Raw genomic sequence first — 18776 nt, 5'->3', positions numbered from 1 at the left:
CGGTTGGATCAAAAAAATATGGATGTGTTACAGATATTAGAGAAATGCTAATCTAATACAAAACAACATTTGGCAAAGTGCAGTATATCTTTTTCTCTCCAAAAAATAAAAATATAAATTACCTGCACCATAACATTCACTTTTAAATCATTGAAAGTATTCAGTATTACAATGGTAAACTATTTTGGAGGTAAAGCTGCCATGTGGCTCCTTCATAAACACTCTCAGGTGAGTAAACTTAAATTACAGGTGAAGTCAAACTTTGTCTCTCCTTGTAAACCATTCTGGTTTTTTTTTTTTTTACTTTTGATGAATGCACTTCCTGTTGTCTTCAGTTATCCCAAGTGTGATAGCAAAACCTTTTCATGCATACTTGAATGGATTTGTCAGCATTAGCAGTGCATTGCGATGTGAAAGCATTCTCACCATTCTCTCAAAAATGTCAAATAAATATCCACCACCACTTCATAGGTTCTCCATCCATGATCCTTCACTTGTTTGTCAGGACTACACACGTGTGTGGACTCCACATACATATCAATATTAAGTTATAATGAAAGTTCTGTGGTGGGCTTTCAGCATCGTTCAGATGAGTCTCTCCTCTTTGGGCAGCGGGAGAGCGAGCCCGGGTCTCTCGGCTCTGTGGTTCCTGGCCTGTTTGCGCTCTTCCGCACCGGGCTGGTATGATCCCTCCATCTTCTGACTCTTACGGAGGACGCACGAGAACAGAACCAAGACCAGAGCCAGCAGGAACAACACTGGCATGAACAGGGCCGACGCGCTCTCCAAACTCATGATGCTCCACACAGGCACATGTGAACACAAACACACACTGAGAATATCTGTGTGACAGTGGTCCAAGGGTCTGTCCGTTCAAGAAGACACAAGATGTGAGTATCCGTGTGTGTGTGTGTGAGAGAGAGAGAGAGAGAGAGAGAGAGAGCAAAGTACCTGGTTAATTTTGACTACACAGTGGTCATCCTTTTACATTTTGGAAGGGAACTTTAACCTAGTGGAGGAGGAAGATAAAAGAAAGAGGTGAATTCCTAGAGTTCACAAACACATTCTCAAATGAGAAGATCATTTCAAAAGAGTCTACTGTTCGGCTGTGGACTGACGGGTTAATTATTAGTCTCGGAGAACACTAACCTACAACTAACTACAAGGACATCCACAAAAACACACATAACACACAACTGAACTCACCGTGAAGCCGTTCCAAAGCTGTATGGCTTTCAGTAAATGAACTAAACTGGTGTCCTTAACTAATTTTGACTCTGAAAGACCTGGAATTACAGCACATGATGTGATTTACTAATGGTGTTTTTCTGAAACCTTCAGTGCTCATTCATTTTAACAAGTACAATTCTTCAAAACAAGTCACACAGACATAATTTACTTTTTTTGGAGGGGGGGGGGGGTTAAACACACACACACACACACACAAAGAAGCATAAAAGCAGCATAAGAAAATGTTGGTCTCTACCAGGACGGTGATGTTTATACATTTTTAATGTCAAACTGTAAGTGTTAAATTATAAGCTATATATTGTTTTTCTTTCCTTCACATTTTAGGAGTGAAAAAGTCAACAAGACTAACAAACTATTAAATAACAACAACAACTGACGTATATAAATTACATAACGACCATAAGTGGTGTTTTTAGAGCTTAATCAGCTTTCTAAAGTGAATCCTTGTGAATTCATACACAAACACGATTTAATTTACAAAAATAATATCAAACATTTCGCCTGAGATTTACAACGAACTATTTAAGATCGTAAGAAACAAAGGTTAATTTAGACATACCTCACATTACATCCCTCAAGCACGATAATACCATGGTTTTCAATACACTGCCTAAAGTACCACACTGTCACCCGATAGTTGCTTTATATGGAACTTTCGTTTCTGATGATCAATTCTTCACAGATTATTTAAATTCCGAGTTTGGAAGTCATGTACTAAGCAAGCAGCGGCTGGGTTGGAGTGAGGTGAGCTTTATCAGATGAGTCAGTCAGTCAGTCAGTCACGGAATGCCGGTGGAGAAGCCGGTTTGACGAGCTGCTTTCAAAACAAACAACCACGGACAACCACCCGACTGAAAGAAAAACTCAGCTCACCGGAGAGACTGCTGATTCCCGCGGAGGAACTGTTCATGTGATTATATTTCAATCCCAAAAGATCAAGACCGCAGCGTCCAAGCGAAGAGCGCGAGGCAGTCGCTTTTCTTTTTCATCCACGCGCTCATGACGGCTGCTCTCTCACCTGCGTCCGGAAGCGCGTCAACTCGCTCTACCTGTTCCTCTCACGAAACTGTCCAAAGCGCGCATTCACACTAACTTATCCCTAAATTGCCTACATGATGTACAGAATAGGCTAATAATAATATTCAAAATATAGTTAGCTTCAAAATGAATATCAAATGGGAGACCTGTTGTAGATTAGCGGACATTAAGTTGACATTAATTAAGGATTTTTATTATTATTATTTATTTATTTACTTAATTTTTTTCAGGTTTCACCTTTTGCTGTCATAGTTGTAATGGAATCTTTGTATTGGTAGAACCATTGAATTATTCTAAATGATAATTTACTTATACATTCAATGTCATAAAATGAAAAAGTATTACAAATTAAGTGTCAATATCATTATCATCATAGCAAAGTTTTTTAAAAGGTTATACAAATCCTGATAACTTTAGGGGTTTATTTAGTGATACCAGCACTTCAGTTCTTGAGAGGGTCAGCTCATTAATATTGTGAAATCATAACATTCAGCTATATAATATATATAACAAGGACATTTTTGAACGAAGTAGAAGACAACTTTTCTACCGACCACCTGGAGACCTTCTCTCCTGTCCCAGCACTCCACAGAAAACCACACAAACTTGTTTTATTTAAGAAATTCAAAGAAAAAGATACTAAGCACGGAGCAAAATAAAGTTCAGGAGGGGACCAGGCCAAAATAACAAACATAGCAGATCTAACTTACAAAAGGGGTACTTTCTAATCTCTCAAAACAAAATCCAAAATAAACAACAAAAGTCTTACCTTACTCCCTTTCTAGCCAAAAACAGGTGAAAACATGGACAATAAAATAAATGGCGTCCTCCTCCCTACAGCTCCAAAATTAATTATATATATTTATTCATCATACTGTTGAACTTGACAGTATTTTCTCTCTTGTAATTTCATAGGAGCTTCAAAGAAGACGGAGAAAGCCAGAGTCTTGTGCCCTGCATATATCAGTATCAGTAATAAAATCCTGTAAAATTTATGTTAATTGCTGTAAAATGGATTACAGGAAATTACTGCAAAGCAAATTACAGTTAATTGCTGTACACTGTAAAAAAAAAAAAAAAAGTAGTAGTAAAAAAAAGAGCAGTGTTCATCATTTATGCTGTGGCGCCCAGGGAGCAGTTGGTTGTTCAGGGCACCTCAGTCGTGTTATTGCCGGCCCGAGTTTCAAACCCACAACCCTAGGGTTAGGAGTCTCTCTAACCACTAGGCCACGACTTTATATTGCTCAGATAGTCCAAATAAATACAAGACCATAACACAGGTCAAATAAAAAATTTTATTATTGAAAGTTTGTGTCCAAAGCGCAGTGTATGTGAAATACAGTAGTTTGTAGTATTTTTTACAGTAACGTTGAATTTAACTTGTAGTTTATTTTACAGCAATATTTTGTAATTTCACTAAAGTACAGTATTTACCTGGCAAAAAAGTTGCCAATAAAATCCTGTAAATACCCCAAAATACAATATGATGTTGTAATAATTTAACAATGAAACTGCTTTAAAGAATAATTTTAACAGTAAACTATAAAATATGTATATAAATGAATTATCATGAGCTCTATCTTAATACATTTACAAATTAATAAAAATGAATAAAGTCAATGATGTTGCAAATAAGTATTTATTAAAACTGGCAGAAAGACATTGCAAGGCTTTTACTGGTAAAATAAAAATGTCAGTCTTTCAACAGTTAAAATCTTATCATAAAAATAACATTGCATCACAAATAACTACAAATACATGTTAAAAAAAAATAAGCCATGCTCAGAGTAGAACATTAACTTTCTATAAAAATGAAGATCAATCAACAGAATTTGTATATTTTTTGTAAAAAAAAAATGTTTAAAATAAAATTATTAAAATAAAATGCTGGAATCAACATTAAATCACAAATTCTGTTGTTTGAGTTTATGTTCTATTAAATTAAGAATATTCCTGCAAAAGACAATTTGATAAATACATACTGAAAGTCCATCAACTTTCTGAGATGAGCACACACATGAGGGTTGTCCCTCTTCTCTGAGACTTTTCCACTTGTTTTGCCTCTATGTGTCCGTCTTGTATCCAGTGAGTGTTGTGATTCCAAGAAAACATCTGCACATACAACCCGAATTCCGGAAAAGTTGGGACGTTTTTTAAATTTTAATAAAATGAAAACTAAGGGAATTTCAAATCACATGAGCCAATATTTTATTCACAATAGAACATAGATAACGTAGCAAATGTTAAAACTGAGAAATTTTACACTTTTATCCACTTAATTAGCTCATTTAAAATTTAATGCCTGCTACAGGTCTCAAAAAAGTTGGCACGGGGGCAACAAATGGCTAAAAAAGCAAGCAGTTTTGAAAAGATTCAGCTGGGAGAACATCTAGTGATTAATTAAGTTAATTGATATCAGGTCTGTAACATGATTAGCTATAAAAACTTTGTCTTAGAGAAGCAGAGTCTCTCAGAAGTAAAGATGGGGAGAGGCTCTCCAATCTGTGAAAGACTGCGTAAAACAATTGTGGAAAACTTTAAAAACAATGTTCCTCAACGTCAAATTGCAAAGGCTTTGCAAATCTCATCATCTACAGTGCATAACATCATCAAAAGATTCAGAGAAACTGGAGAAATCTCTGTGCGTAAGGGACAAGGCCGAAGACCTTTATTGGATGCCCGTGGTCTTCGGGCTCTCAGACGACACTGCATCACTCATCGGCATGATTGTGTCAATGATATTAATAAATGGGCCCAGGAATACTTTCAGAAACCACTGTCGGTAAACACAATCCGCCGTGCCATCAGCAGATGCCAACTAAAGCTCTATCATGCAAAAAGGAAGCCATATGTGAACATGGTCCAGAAGCGCCGTCGTGTCCTGTGGGCCAAGGCTCATTTAAAATGGACTATTTCAAAGTGGAATAGTGTTTTATGGTCAGACGAGTCCAAATTTGACATTCTTGTTGGAAATCACGGACGCCGTATCCTCCGGGCTAAAGAGGAGGGAGACCTTCCAGCATGTTATCAGCGTTCAGTTCAAAAGCCAGCATCTCTGATGGTATGGGGGTGCATAAGTGCATACGGTATGGGCAGCTTGCATGTTTTGGAAGGCTCTGTGAATGCTGAAAGGTATATAAAGGTTTTAGAGCAACATATGCTTCCCTCCAAACAACGTCTATTTCAGGGAAGGCCTTGTTTATTTCAGCAGGACAATGCAAAACCACATACTGCAGCTATAACAACAGCATGGCTTCGTTGTAGAAGAGTCCGGGTGCTAACCTGGCCTGCCTGCAGTCCAGATCTTTCACCTATAGAGAACATTTGGCGCATCATTAAACGAAAAATACGTCAAAGACGACCACGAACTCTTCAGCAGCTGGAAATCTATATAAGGCAAGAATGGGACCAAATTCCAACAGCACAACTCCAGCAACTCATAGCCTCAATGCCCAGACGTCTTCAAACTGTTTTGAAAAGAAAAGGAGATGCTACACCATGGTAAACATGCCCCGTCCCAACTATTTTGAGACCTGTAGCAGAAATCAAAATTGAAATGAGCTCATTTTGTGCATAAAATTGTAAACTTTCTCAGTTTAAACATTTGCTATGTTATCTGTGTTCTATTGTGAATAAAATATTGGCTCATGTGATTTGAAAGTCTTTTAGTTTTCATTTTATTAAAATTTAAAAAACGTCCCAACTTTTCCGGAATTCGTGTTGTAAAAACAATCAGAAGCATCAGGATAAAGTTATGTATCAAATGAAACTAGCTCAATAAAATAAATGTCAAAATGCCACCTATACAATACAATCAGCATTTACCAATACTTAAAAGGTTACTCCACCCCAAAATGAAAATCTTGCCTTTAATCACTTACCTCCATGTCGTTCCAAACCGTAAAAGCTTCGTTCGACTTCGGAACACATTTTAAGATATTTTGGATGAAAACCGTGAGTTTATGTGAGCCATTAAGCTTGTTTTATTGTTGAATGAAACGTTAATATAATCAGAATCAGTCTTGCGTTTCGATGCTTGCTCAGTCTTCTTTTTCTGTTTTTTTTTTTTCTTTTTTTTAAATCAGGCTAACTTGTCCAGTCGGGGATATAAAGATGTCTTTCACTTATTATAGTACAGTCGTGGCCAAAGGTTTTGAGAATTACATAAATATTAGTTTTCAAAAAGTTTGCTGCTAAACTGCTTTTAGATCTTTGTTTCAGTTGTTTCTGTGATGTACTGAAATATAATTACAAGCACTTCATACGTTTCAAAGGCTTTTATCGACAATTACATGACATTTATGCAAAGAGTCAGTATTTGCAGTGTTGGCCCTTCTTTTTCAGGACCTCTGCAATTCGACTGGGCATGCTCTCAATCAACTTCTGGGCCAAATCCTGACTGATAGCAACCCATTCTTTCATAATCACTTCTTGGAGTTTGTCAGAATTAGTGGGTTTTTGTTTGTCCACCCGCCTCTTGAGGATTGACCACAAGTTCTCAATGGAATTAAGATCTGGGGAGTTTCCAGGCCATGGACCCAAAATTTCAACATTCTGTTCCCCGAGCCACTTAGTTATCACTTTTGCCTTATGGCACGGTGCTCCATCGTGCTGGAAAATGCATTGTTCTTCACCAAACTGTTGTTGGATTGTTGGAAGAAGTTGCTGTTGGAGGGTGTTTTGGTACCATTCTTTATTCATGGCTGTGTTTTTGGGCAGAATTGTGAGTGAGCCCACTCCCTTGGATGAGAAGCAACCCCACACATGAATGGTGTCAGGATGCTTTACTGTTGGCATGACACAGGACTGATGGTAGCGCTCACCTTTTCTTCTCCGGACAAGCCTTTTTCCAGATGCCCCAAACATTCGGAAAGGGGCTTCAACGGAGAATATGTCTTTGCCCCAGTCCTCAGCAGTCCATTCACTATACTTTTTGCAGAAGATCAATCTGTCCCTGATGTTTTTTTTTGGAGAGAAGTGGCTTCTTTGCTGCCCTTCTTGACACCAGGCCATCTTCCAGAAGTCTTGGCCTCACTGTGCGTGCAGATGCGCTCACACCTGCCTGCTGCCATTCCTGAGCAAGCTCTGCACTGGTGGCACTCCGATCCCGCAGCTGAATCCTCTTTAGGAGACCATCCTGGCGCTTGCTGGACTTTCTTGGACGCCCTAATTCTTTACAAGAATTGAACCTCTTTCCTTGAAGTTCTTCATGATCCTATAAATTGTTGATTTAGGTGCAATCTTAGTAGCCACAATATCCTTGCCTGTGAAGCCATTTTTATGCAACGCAATGATGGCTGCACGCATTTCTTTGCAGGTGACCATGGTTAAAAATGGAAGAACAATGATTTCAAGCATCACCCTCCTTTTAACATGTCAAGTCTGCCATTCTAACCCAATCAGCCTGACATAATGATCTCCAGCCTTGTGCTCGTCAACATTCTCACCTGAGTTAACAAGACGATTACTGAAATGATCTCAGCAGGTCCTTTAATGACAGCAATGAAATGCAGTGGAAAGTTTTTTTTTGGATTAAGTTAATTTTCATGGCAAAGAAGGACTATGCAATTCATCTGATCACTCTTAATAACATTCTGGAGTATTTGCAAATTGCTATTATAAAAATTTAAGCAGCAACTTTTCCAATTTCCAATATTTATGTAATTCTCAAAACTTTTTGCCACGACTGTAAGGTGTCGCATCAGTATGGGACAGTTGAGCACATATAAACAAATGAACACATAAACAAATGAAATTTCACATATTTTGCTGTTCGTCAGTTATTTCGACAGATAGTAGTTACTATGACAATCGTTCGCATTGGGCTTTATGATAAAAGTTAGGTAAACACTACTTTAAATCCTCTCAATAAGAAAATGTAACTTCCAACAATTGAAAATTAAACACTCTGAGTGTGGACACATATAAACACTGAATCAGTGTTAAAAGTAACACTGAAGCAGAGTTGAAGTTAATGAGATAATTAATTTAATTGAGTTATGATTGACCATTATTGAAGACACCTGATGTTAACAAGCAGAATCACCAACCGAGAAAATCACAATTTGTGTATCACCATTATAGTGGTCAGTGTTTGCTTTAGTTGGGATCTTGACCCTTCAGTTATTTACTTTAGACTTTGTGTGGCTGTGGTAACTGAGTTGTAACAAACAGACCAGATCCAAGGCAATCTTATGGACTTGGTTGTGGTTTGGACTAATTGTCATGGAGTTACCTGGATGCCTGAGTTTGGGTTTCTTTACTGTGCACATAAATTAGGTGGATAAAAAAGTGATCCAGCATTTCTGGCATAATATGAAATGTTTTTAAAAGTTAAAAATTAAGGTGTTTGAATACTTTTGAAAGGTACTGTATATATGTATATATATAGGGCTCATAAAAGCACATAATAAAAATGCTATAGATGTCTGTTAAAGATGTTTAACAAAATGTGTTACAACGCTCACTTCTCCCCTACTGACAGTGACATTCTCACTGGAGCAACCAGAGATTAGAAAGACCCACTTTCTTAATTATTGTTAACATTCATTTGAATAAAAAAGTAATTATAACGTGTATATGAATTCTAGAGGAAATGGTTGGTAAGTGAAAATTCGTTCAGCAAATCTCATATAAGCACAGGTTACAACATCGCCATTATTTTTATTGACAATATAGGCCTTCTGTTCAATAGTTCTCTGGATCCCAAAAAGATCAACAGAGCAGCTGCCAATTTACCAAAGGTTGAATTTACACAACAAGCGCAATCATTTACAGGAAATCATTCTGATTCTTATTCTTAAAGCAACTGAAATGAATTCTTCAAGCTCTTTATAAGTCTCCTGTCTGTTACACAAAACTGCACTCAGTTCCACAACATTTTGACATCACAACATTTATTTAATATTCAGTAGGTCATAATGGAAAGTGCGATGCATTTCAGACATATAGTTGACATTTTGTTCAATAAAAACATTATTTGTAAATTTTATTATTTAGGATTTTTGGAATGCAAACAACCAAACATATTCATTTAAAACAGACAGTTATGCCTCTAGTTTAGTACATTTGTGAGCTGCAACCATAATAGTCTGAATATGTCGTTTCTTGGTTTTGTGTGCATATGGGTTGCATAATAACATACATAATAAATAAGATAAAACAATAGTAGTAATGTGATAAAACATGTGATAAAATGTGATAAAACACAGCTTCATCACTTAGTTTTTTGTTTTGATTTGTTTTTCTCACACAAAAAAAAGCAATAAACACAATATTTTATTGGAGTTTCTTGTTCTATTTTTGGAAATTGCACAAAAAATATATATATCCAAGATCCACCCCTTCCCAAATGTGTTGCCTAATTGCCATGATGGGAAGAGGAGTGTCAAAGAGAGAGAGCAGTTTGGACTGAGGGTCGTGGAGACAGGTATAAATCTGTGCTGCTGCGGATTCACAGACACTCACAGGAAGAGACACACAGACCGTCAGGATGGAGGTGAAGCTGCTGCTTCTGACTGTGGTTATTCTCTCCTCACCGCTCCTCACACTATGTCAACCACTGTGAGTATCAAACACTGTTTGTTCATGGATTCACTGACAGATCTGTTCTCAAACGCTCTGATTTGATCTCCTCAGATTTGTTCTGTCGGCTCCTAACTTGCTGAGGGTGGGCTCCTCTGAGAAAGTGTTTGTGGAGGCTCAGGATTACACTGGACCAGCTTTTGAAGTGAAGATCATAGTTAAGAACCACCCCAAAAAAGACAGGGAGATACTGTCTCAATCAGTGAGACTGACTGCAGAGAACAACTTCCAAATCCTTAAAGATATAAAGGTGACACCACTTTGATATACCTTTTTACTTGTGTTGGCATATATGTGATGCGTCATGTACAGTTAAACAATTTGATTTGTAAAATGCCTTTTCATGTATTGTGAAATTGGCAGGGGACTAATTCATTTTCCATTATTTAGATCCCTGATGATCAGAACTTATTCTCTGACGATCCTCTGGAGAAGCAGTATGTGTATCTACAAGCTCAGTTTCCATCCACCACTCTGGAGAAAGAGGTCCTACTCTCATTCCAGTCTGGATATATTTTTGTACAAACAGACAAACCCATCTACACCCCTGCTAGCACAGGTATGATTAAGTGATAGCATTTTTTTTAAATGTATATACAAATAAAGAGTGGATTAAAAGAATACTCACCCAAAATGAAAATTTTGTCTTTAATCACTTACCCCCATGTCGTTCCAAACCTGTAAAAGCTCTGTTCACCTTCTGAACACAATTTACATATGTAATTGTTGCAAAAGCTATGAATTAATATGCATTTATTGATAAGAGCTATTTAAAGTATTTTCATTTACAGTAACATGAACCCCAAGAAGTCGAGTAACTCAAGGTTTTTTTTTTTTTTTTTTTTTTTTTTTAATAAGAAATCGACTAGCAGAAATCACTAGTCGTGCAACCACTAGTTTGGAACGACATGGGGGTAAGTCATTAATGACAAAATGTTTATTTTGGGGTGGAGTATCCCTTGAATGCATAATGCGAATTTTAAATGTGTTACATCAGCATGAGATCATACAGATTGTGTGTACATTTTCAATACAAAAGAACTTTGTATTGTTTCTGTTTTAATGTACTTTTAAAGTTTGGATCACATTACATGTGTAAATTGTATGTTAGTGAATACTTTTCCAAATAATTTAGCCCCATCACGTCACTCACAGCCGCTTGCACATGTTTTGTGCATAAGCTGCATGCAGCCTAAAATTAAACTGATTAATGACATTGCTCGTTGACATCCCTAGTGCATGCGCACAATATACTAGCAATTCAAATTTACAGTAGCACATTTCTAGTGTCAGTGGCCTCTGGGTGGTTCCACAAAATGGGTGTATTTACTTTTTAAAAGGGTGAGGTTTTAATTTAATTTTTAAACTGAAATTCTTTTGTATGAAGAAAGTCTTTAAGTGACTATGAATTACATTGTGTGTCAAATTTGAAGCTAAGTTTAAAATGTGTCAAATTTGAAGCTAAGTTTAAAAAAGCATACACAGCAGAATCTCCAGTGTTAATTTAACACTGAGTGTGGACTCGTATAAACTCTGAAGCAGTGTTAAAAGTAACACTGAAGCAGAGTTGAAGTTAATGAGATAATTAAGAAGTTAATTGAGTTATGATTGAGCATTATTAAAGACACCTAATGTTAACAAGCAGAATCAACAACTGAGAAAATCACAATTTATGTGTCACCATTATAGTGGTCAGTGTTTGCTTTAGTTGGGCTCTTGGCTTGTGACTTAATTGTAAAATTTGTCTGGCAGGTAAAAAAGCAAAAGTCATCGGGTGGTGATGATTATGTTTTAATGTAAACGTTGCTTGACCTTAATCACTGAACTCATTTACAGTCTTTTCTCTAAGCAAAATTTACATTATTGATCATTTTTTATTGTTTTGTATTTATATTGATCAATTGTATTTATATTGATTATCCACTATTTAGAGACTTTCTATAAATTTTGTAGGCATCTCTTGCGAGTGATTCTGAATTTTTTTTTTAATTTTATTAAAGAGTTTTTTGTTTTTTTTTTGTTCTAGGCGCACAAAGATAACAAGAATCAGCGTATGATTCTCAACAACGGTGACAAACAGCATATTCAGATTAACAGATCTACTCTGAACATCACAGAAACTAGATACTAAAAATTCAAATAAAAACAGCAAAAATAAAATATAATTAGAATAAAAAGTTACAACGACAATTCAGCTCATAATTTATTCATGCCGCAATGCATGATGGGAGCCATGGATACGTTTTCATTGGTTACAACATGCTTTTATTGATGTTCACAGTTGTTGTGATGCTCAAGCTGATTCTTGATGTCTGTGTGTCTAGACCTTATATTTTTTTCTTTATGTAGAACTCAATTTTAAAAACATTTTGTCCTATGGCAAAAAATGCTGGATTTCTTTTTCTTTCACCTGATTTATACACGCAATAAAGAAACCTGAACTCAGACTTTCAGGTCACTCCATGATAATAGTTCAAACCACAATCAATACCACATGATTGTCTTTGCTCTGGTCCTTCTGTATGTTTTAACTCCGTTACCACAGCCACACAAAATCTGAAGGGTCACGATCCCTAACACACAAATTGTGATTTTCTGGTTTGTTGATTCTGCTTGTTATATCAGGTGTCTTCAATAATGGTCAATTATGACTCAATTAACTTCTTAATTATCTCATTAACTTCAACTCTGCTTCAGTGTTACTTTTAACCCTGCTTCAGAATTTATATGAGTCCACACTCAGGCCTAGTCCACACGGACATGGGTATTTTTATAACCGGAGTTTTTCCTCCTGCGTTTAAAAAAAAAATCGTCCCGTCCACATGAAAACGCAAAAACACACTATCAAGCTCTGTCAAGAGCATGCCACACCTGCAGGGGGCGATATAACCCAAATTGTAAAGTCACCTTGGCCAATCAGAAGCAGTCAGCGGCGCACAATCTTACGTCAAACACAGCGGATAACGGCGCACACTCTGACGTCGCAAGGCAAAAACCCCGGTTATACTGTCCACACGACAACACTGCAACCGGCGTTTCTGAAAATGCTCACCCTGGCCGTAGTTTTCAAAAATGTTCGGTTTCGGTGGCCTGAAACTGCGTTTCCGTGTGGACGAACGGCCGAACCGCGTAAAAAAAGTCACGGTTATAAAAATACCCGTGTCCGTGTGGACAGGGCCTCAGAGTGTTAAATTAACACTGGAGATTTTATGTTGGAATGTATGTTGGAATATAAGATACGCTATTATACTGTTCTAGTTATTAGTTATTGTGAGCTATTGATGGTGCAATTTTTAACACATTTAACACACAACAACAACAACAACCACAATCATAATACATTAAACTTTCAAATAAAGTGTTCCAATTTCTGCTTTGACCTATTTTGCAGTTCAGTACAGGATTTTCTCTTTGACGCCCAACCTGGAACCACTCAGTCAGTCGGGAATCACAGTGGAAATAATGGTAAACACTGTTGTTTCACACACACACACACACACACACACACACACACACACACACACACACAATAACAACAACACTCTAATTAATGAAATTTCATCTGTATGAGCATTATTTGATTGCCGCAGTCGCAGTGTTAATGCTGATTTCTGTGTTTCTGAAGAATCCTCAAGGCATCACAATTTCATCAGAGAAGATATTTCCAGTCAAAGGAATGAAGTCCGGAAAATATGCCATTCCTGAGATTGCCAGGTGTGTAAAACAATATTAGGACTGAAGCTATTCAACCTGAGGACTTTTTCATTTATATATATATATTACTATATTATTTATATATATATATATTTGTACAGTGTATGGTGTCTGCTTTGGGACAATATTTAATCATTTATCAATAAACAGCATCAAAACTCTGTTTATGGTACGTTATCCCCTGTTTTCATGTGCATGATTCTGGATTTGTTCTGTTTGTTTCAGTCCTGGAATCTGGAAGATTATCACACTGTTCTCAAACACTCCTCAGAAGAAGTTTACTGCAGACTTTGAGGTCAAAGAATATGGTAAGACCTTTGTCAACAAAATCTTGTTGTGTAAGGATTTGATAATTAATTTTTATTTATTTATTTGTTTGTCTGGTGTGCTTTTAGTACTTCCAACATTTGAAGTCAAATTAAAGCCCAGCAAGTCATTCTTCTATGTGGGTGATCAGAGTCTGACAGTCGACATTGAAACCAAGTAAGAGAAAATATATTCTACTTCACTGTATTGAAAATGAATCTACAGTGTCAATGCTTTGATTTAAAATAGATCTATGTGTAAACCACAAATTAATGCACTGCAAAAAAAAAAAAAAAAAAAACTTTTATTTCCGTGTTGAGATAGTAAAACCTCCAAAGTAACAAAGACATTAATCTTTTCTCAAAAGGCAATTTTTTGAGTTGTGGTTAATTCTCTGTTTTATTGGTAGTATGAACATTGTTTCTATTGTGTTAGTCAATTCCCAGTAGATCTGCACTGAAACTTAACTTAAGGTAATCAATGCGTTATGTTTTAGAAACTAACAAATACATTTTTACAGCATTAATTGATCTTCTTTAATTCATAAATAATATAGTGCACTGTTAAAAAAAATAATAATAATAATAATAAAATAATAATAATAATAATAATAATAATAATAATAATAATAATAATAATAATAATAAATAAGGTAACACTTAGGTCACACATTGGATCACCATAAAGGATATTCCTCCCAGGCCGACACTGACCCACCACCAAACCGGTCACACTGGATGATGTTGTAGGCAGCATAACATTCCACCTTGGCTTCTCCAGACACTTTCATGTCTGTCACATGCTCAGTCTGAACCTGCACTCATCCGTGAAGAGAATGGGGTGCCAATGGCCGAACTGCCCTCAGAAAAATGCCATGGTCATAGACTATGAGCAATGGTCCCACTATAGGATGTCAGGCCTTCATGCCACCGTCAGAGAGTTTTTGACAGTTTGGTCAGAAACATGCATGCAGTAGCCTAATGGAGGTCATTTCAGAGAGCTCTGGCAATGCCTTTCCTTTTCTTCCTTGCACAAAGTAGCAGATACCAGTCCTGCTATTTAATCCTTCTAAAAATAGTGAGAAGGACCCTAACAAAACACAAAACTAGAGACAAGTCGGACAGGAAGGTTAAGGGGAGAGTGATTGTCTGTAGCCACTGCCTACTAAAACGGTTTCGCTCTGAGACGATAGAAAAGGAGATAGAAGGATGAGGAGTAAGGGGAGAGAGGAGGAAAAAAAATTGTTCAGGTTCTCAGACACACTGCCGCTCTGTCCTCCACCAGGTGCTTGAACTCTTCTGCGGTGCCTGGTGGTGGCACTGGATGGCCCTTGGAGCACGGCACGACACTCCTCTACTGCCCGGTGGATGGCGATGGCTCCTCCGGTTTTGGGCAGCCGGCAGGAGTCCCCCGTTCCTTGCTCCTCCCCATTCTTGGTGGATGGCAGCCGGCTCTGGCCCCCTGGTGAACGGTGTCAACTCCTCCGCTCCCTCACAGACGGCAGCCAACCCTCCACATTGCGGGCGGCCGGCAGCGAGTTCATCCACCCCCGGCAACTCACTCCAGCCCACCGCCTCGAGCGTCCACGGCGGCACACTCCCTCAGCCTGCTTGATGGCACCAAAGGATTCACCCCAGCAGCGATGGATCTTCGGCAGAGTGTCCCTCTTTCCTCCCAGGTTTCGGCACCAGTGTAACAATATAAAAACTTCCAGTCATGGGAAGAAGGAGATGGGAACCGGCTGACATAAAAAAATAATGCTTTAATTACAAAAAAAAAGACTGTGACGACTGGGGCTGGGCAAGGCCGGTGGCGTGATTGGGAATGAGCGACACCTGCTCCACTCACCGGTCTCGTGTCCCATGGAGGAGATCGTAAGGATATAAAAGAGGATCGATGACAGTGAAGGACGAGAGAGGACCAGGCCTGGGCTTTATTTTGCGTTTGGTTTTGGTTTGTGTTTATTTTGTAATTAAAGTCTTTATTTGAATGTCTGCCGGTTCCCGCCTCCTCCTTCCAGTGAATGTGAAGTTTGTACTCCTGTTACACTGGTGCCGAAACCCGGGGGCGCCGTGGATGCTTGAGGCGGTGGGCTGGAGTGAGTTGCCGGGGATGGACAAGCTTGCTGCCGGCTGGCTGCGATGTGGAGGGGCGGCTGCCATCCATGAGGGAGCAGAGGAGTCGGCGCCGTTCGCCAGGGAGCCAGAGTCTGCTGCCATCCGCCATGATGGGGAGAAGCAGGGAACGGAGGACTTCTGCCGGCTGCCCAAAACCAGAGGAGCCGTCACCGTCCACCGGGGCGGCGGAGGAGTGTCGTGCCGTCCGCCGAGGGCCGTCCAGTGCCACCGCCAGGCACCGCAGAGGAGTTCACCCAGCTGGTGGAGGGCCGAGCGGCAGTGCGTCTGGGATCCGGAATTTTTTTTTCTCCTCTCTCCCCTCTCTCATTTCTGTCGCTCCTCATCCTTCCATCTCCTTTTCTCTCGCCTCTTCTGTCCTTCCCCCAGGTTCCCGCAGGTCACCATGGTCAACCCCCCGGAGGGAGAGGGGCAGGGGTTGAGTAGAGCACAGTCTTGGGAGTACCCCCTGGCCTTTGTGAAAACACTAGTGATTAGTGTTTTCTATTAGTTGGGCTCTTAACTCTTATTATATATTGTGTCTTTTTTTGGCTGCTGTGACGGTGTGTTTGTTAAACATATTTGCAGCTTCAAAGAAAGTTGTTGTGACATGATATCAAGTGACGGCTGTTATCTGTTGATGGTTTTATAATCATCATGAAGTACACTGGTTCACTGATGTTCTTTTAATCTAATAATTATGTTCTTCCAGTGATACATTCATATTACAAACCCTGTGTTTCTGTTGCATGAGATCCAGCAGTATTATAACAATCAGTTAAAATTTCTTAACAAACAAGAGCTCTAAAAACTTAACCTATGCTTACTCACACACAGATATAAACAATCAGCACATGAGTCTCAATAATGGTGACAATCAAAAATATTAAGATAAACTGATCAATTCAGAACTTCACTCAAAAGTCTCAACAAAAACAACAGCAATAATAGCATAATTTATTCATGTTGCAATGTATGCTGGGAGTTTTGTAATATGCTAGTACCCAGCATGCATTGCAGCAAGGTACATTTGATTGTCACCATTGTTGAGATTCATGTGCTGATTGTTGATGTCTGTGTGTGTCATCATAGATTGACTTTTTCATGCTCGTTAAAGTCTTCTAACTGGTTGTTATAGTATTGGTGGATTTCATGCTGCGGAGACACATGGTTTGTGATTGGAATATATTAATGAAAAAATTGTTAGATTAAAAAAAAAAAATTAGCTTGTTTCATGAGGATTATAAAACCATCAACAGATAACTGCCATCACCTGACCTCAATTCACTTTAGCTTTCTTTGATGCCGCAAATGTGTTTAACAAACACACAGTCACAGCAGCCAAAAAAGACGAAAGATAGAATAAGAGTTAAGAGCGCAACTAATGTAAACACTAATCACTGTTATGGTGACACACATTAGAGTTAAACCTCTGTGTAGTGGCGATCGTACCACAAAAAAAAAACACTTGAGGGAATTTGAAGTCGTCTCCAACGCGTAATGGTGCAAGAAATCAGGTCTCCCATGGCACTCGATTAACACTTTGTTTTATGAAGAATTATAATTACTTACAAACACTGCTGTTTGCATTACTGATGTCAATTGAGCTCATACGTATGCAACATTAAACATGGTGCTAATAGCTGAACATGACCAAACCACACCTGCACGCATGCACGGTTGAAAAACTATGTGGCTTCTCCTGATCGTAATTCCCCCTCCTGGCTGGTTCACCTGTGTCTTACTCTTATAGCCACCACAACTAGAATAATGCCATGCCTATGCCCCCTAGTGTGCAGGTGAAAGAACGTCACCCCCATGCAACTTACCACCAACAAAAAACATAACATCAAAATTGGCTACAACACACCGGCCCCTGATTGTTACTCTATAATAATGTAACAATTAAACACCATACAAACAATGGAGCCAATAAAATATCCATTATGCACATATGGGCTTTTAGTTCATAATGTCCATGTATACATCAGTCTTTATCCAGCTTCTTGCAGAAGACAAATCTTTGTGACTGGTCTCTCCAGAATGTTGCATTTGGTCTGGACTTTAACAGACCGCACAAGTCCTTGTGGGTCAGGAAAGGTCTGCAGTACTTTCCCTAGCATCCAGGATCCACGGGGAGCAGTAGAGTCGGCCACAATGACTATGTCTCCAATGATGAAGCTTCTCTTGTCCTTAGACCACCGTTGTCGTTCCTGTAACAGAGGTAAGTACTCCCGGATCCATCTGTGCCAAAAAAGATCCGATAAGAACTGAACTTGCCTCCAACGTCGTTTTGTTTATAAATCACTCTTCTCAAAAAGCCCAGGTGGGAGTGCAGGTTTGCCTTTCAACAAGAGGATGTGATTTGGGGTCAAGGGTTCCAGATCATTAGGATCATTTGACAATTTAGTGATTGGACGGTCATTCAATATGGCTTCCACCTCACATAAAAAAGTCTGTAATCCCTCATCATCCATACTTTGCTGATGAAGGACTGAGTTCAGCACCTGTCTGACCATACGAATGATTCGTTCCCATGTTCCACCATGATGTGATGCAGTAGGAGTGTTGAAGCTCCATTTCACTCCTGATTGAAGTAATGCCTTTTGAATTTTTTGGTGATTCAGAGCAGACAGAGCCTCTCTCAGCTCACGTTCTGTTCCAACAAAATTAGTTCCGTTATCTGATCTGATGTGCGATACCTGGCCTCTTCTAGATATGAATCTGTGCAGTGCATTGATGCAAGAACTGGTATCCAGTGAATATGCC

The 18776-nt window shown here is 38.6% G+C and overlaps 1 protein-coding gene and 1 long non-coding RNA gene across 2 annotated transcripts in view; one reads left to right on the top strand and one right to left on the bottom strand.

Moving 5' to 3' along the window:
* Positions 1-106: 106 nt before the first annotated feature.
* LOC132143213 (uncharacterized) lies at positions 107-2281 on the bottom strand. The gene is made up of 3 exons (XR_009434222.1): positions 1811-2281; positions 952-1009; positions 107-799 (listed from the first exon to the last, which is right to left on the bottom strand). It is a non-coding gene; the product is annotated as an uncharacterized LOC132143213 (long non-coding RNA).
* Positions 2282-9705: 7424 nt separating this feature from the next.
* The window catches only part of LOC132144098 (complement C3-like), a 63610-nt gene continuing 54539 nt past the window's right edge, over positions 9706-18776 (top strand). The window contains exons 1-7 of the mRNA XM_059554841.1: positions 9706-9852; positions 9928-10123; positions 10264-10432; positions 13265-13338; positions 13499-13587; positions 13813-13895; positions 13983-14070. Of these exons, the coding sequence (XP_059410824.1) occupies positions 9782-9852; positions 9928-10123; positions 10264-10432; positions 13265-13338; positions 13499-13587; positions 13813-13895; positions 13983-14070 (770 nt within the window). The 5' untranslated portion in view covers positions 9706-9781. The remainder of the gene's footprint in view (positions 9853-9927; positions 10124-10263; positions 10433-13264; positions 13339-13498; positions 13588-13812; positions 13896-13982; positions 14071-18776) is intronic.

This window comes from Carassius carassius, chromosome 7 (assembly GCF_963082965.1).
Source record: "Carassius carassius chromosome 7, fCarCar2.1, whole genome shotgun sequence".
NCBI lineage: Eukaryota > Metazoa > Chordata > Actinopteri > Cypriniformes > Cyprinidae > Carassius > Carassius carassius.
This window is presented reverse-complemented; position numbering and strand designations above follow the sequence as displayed.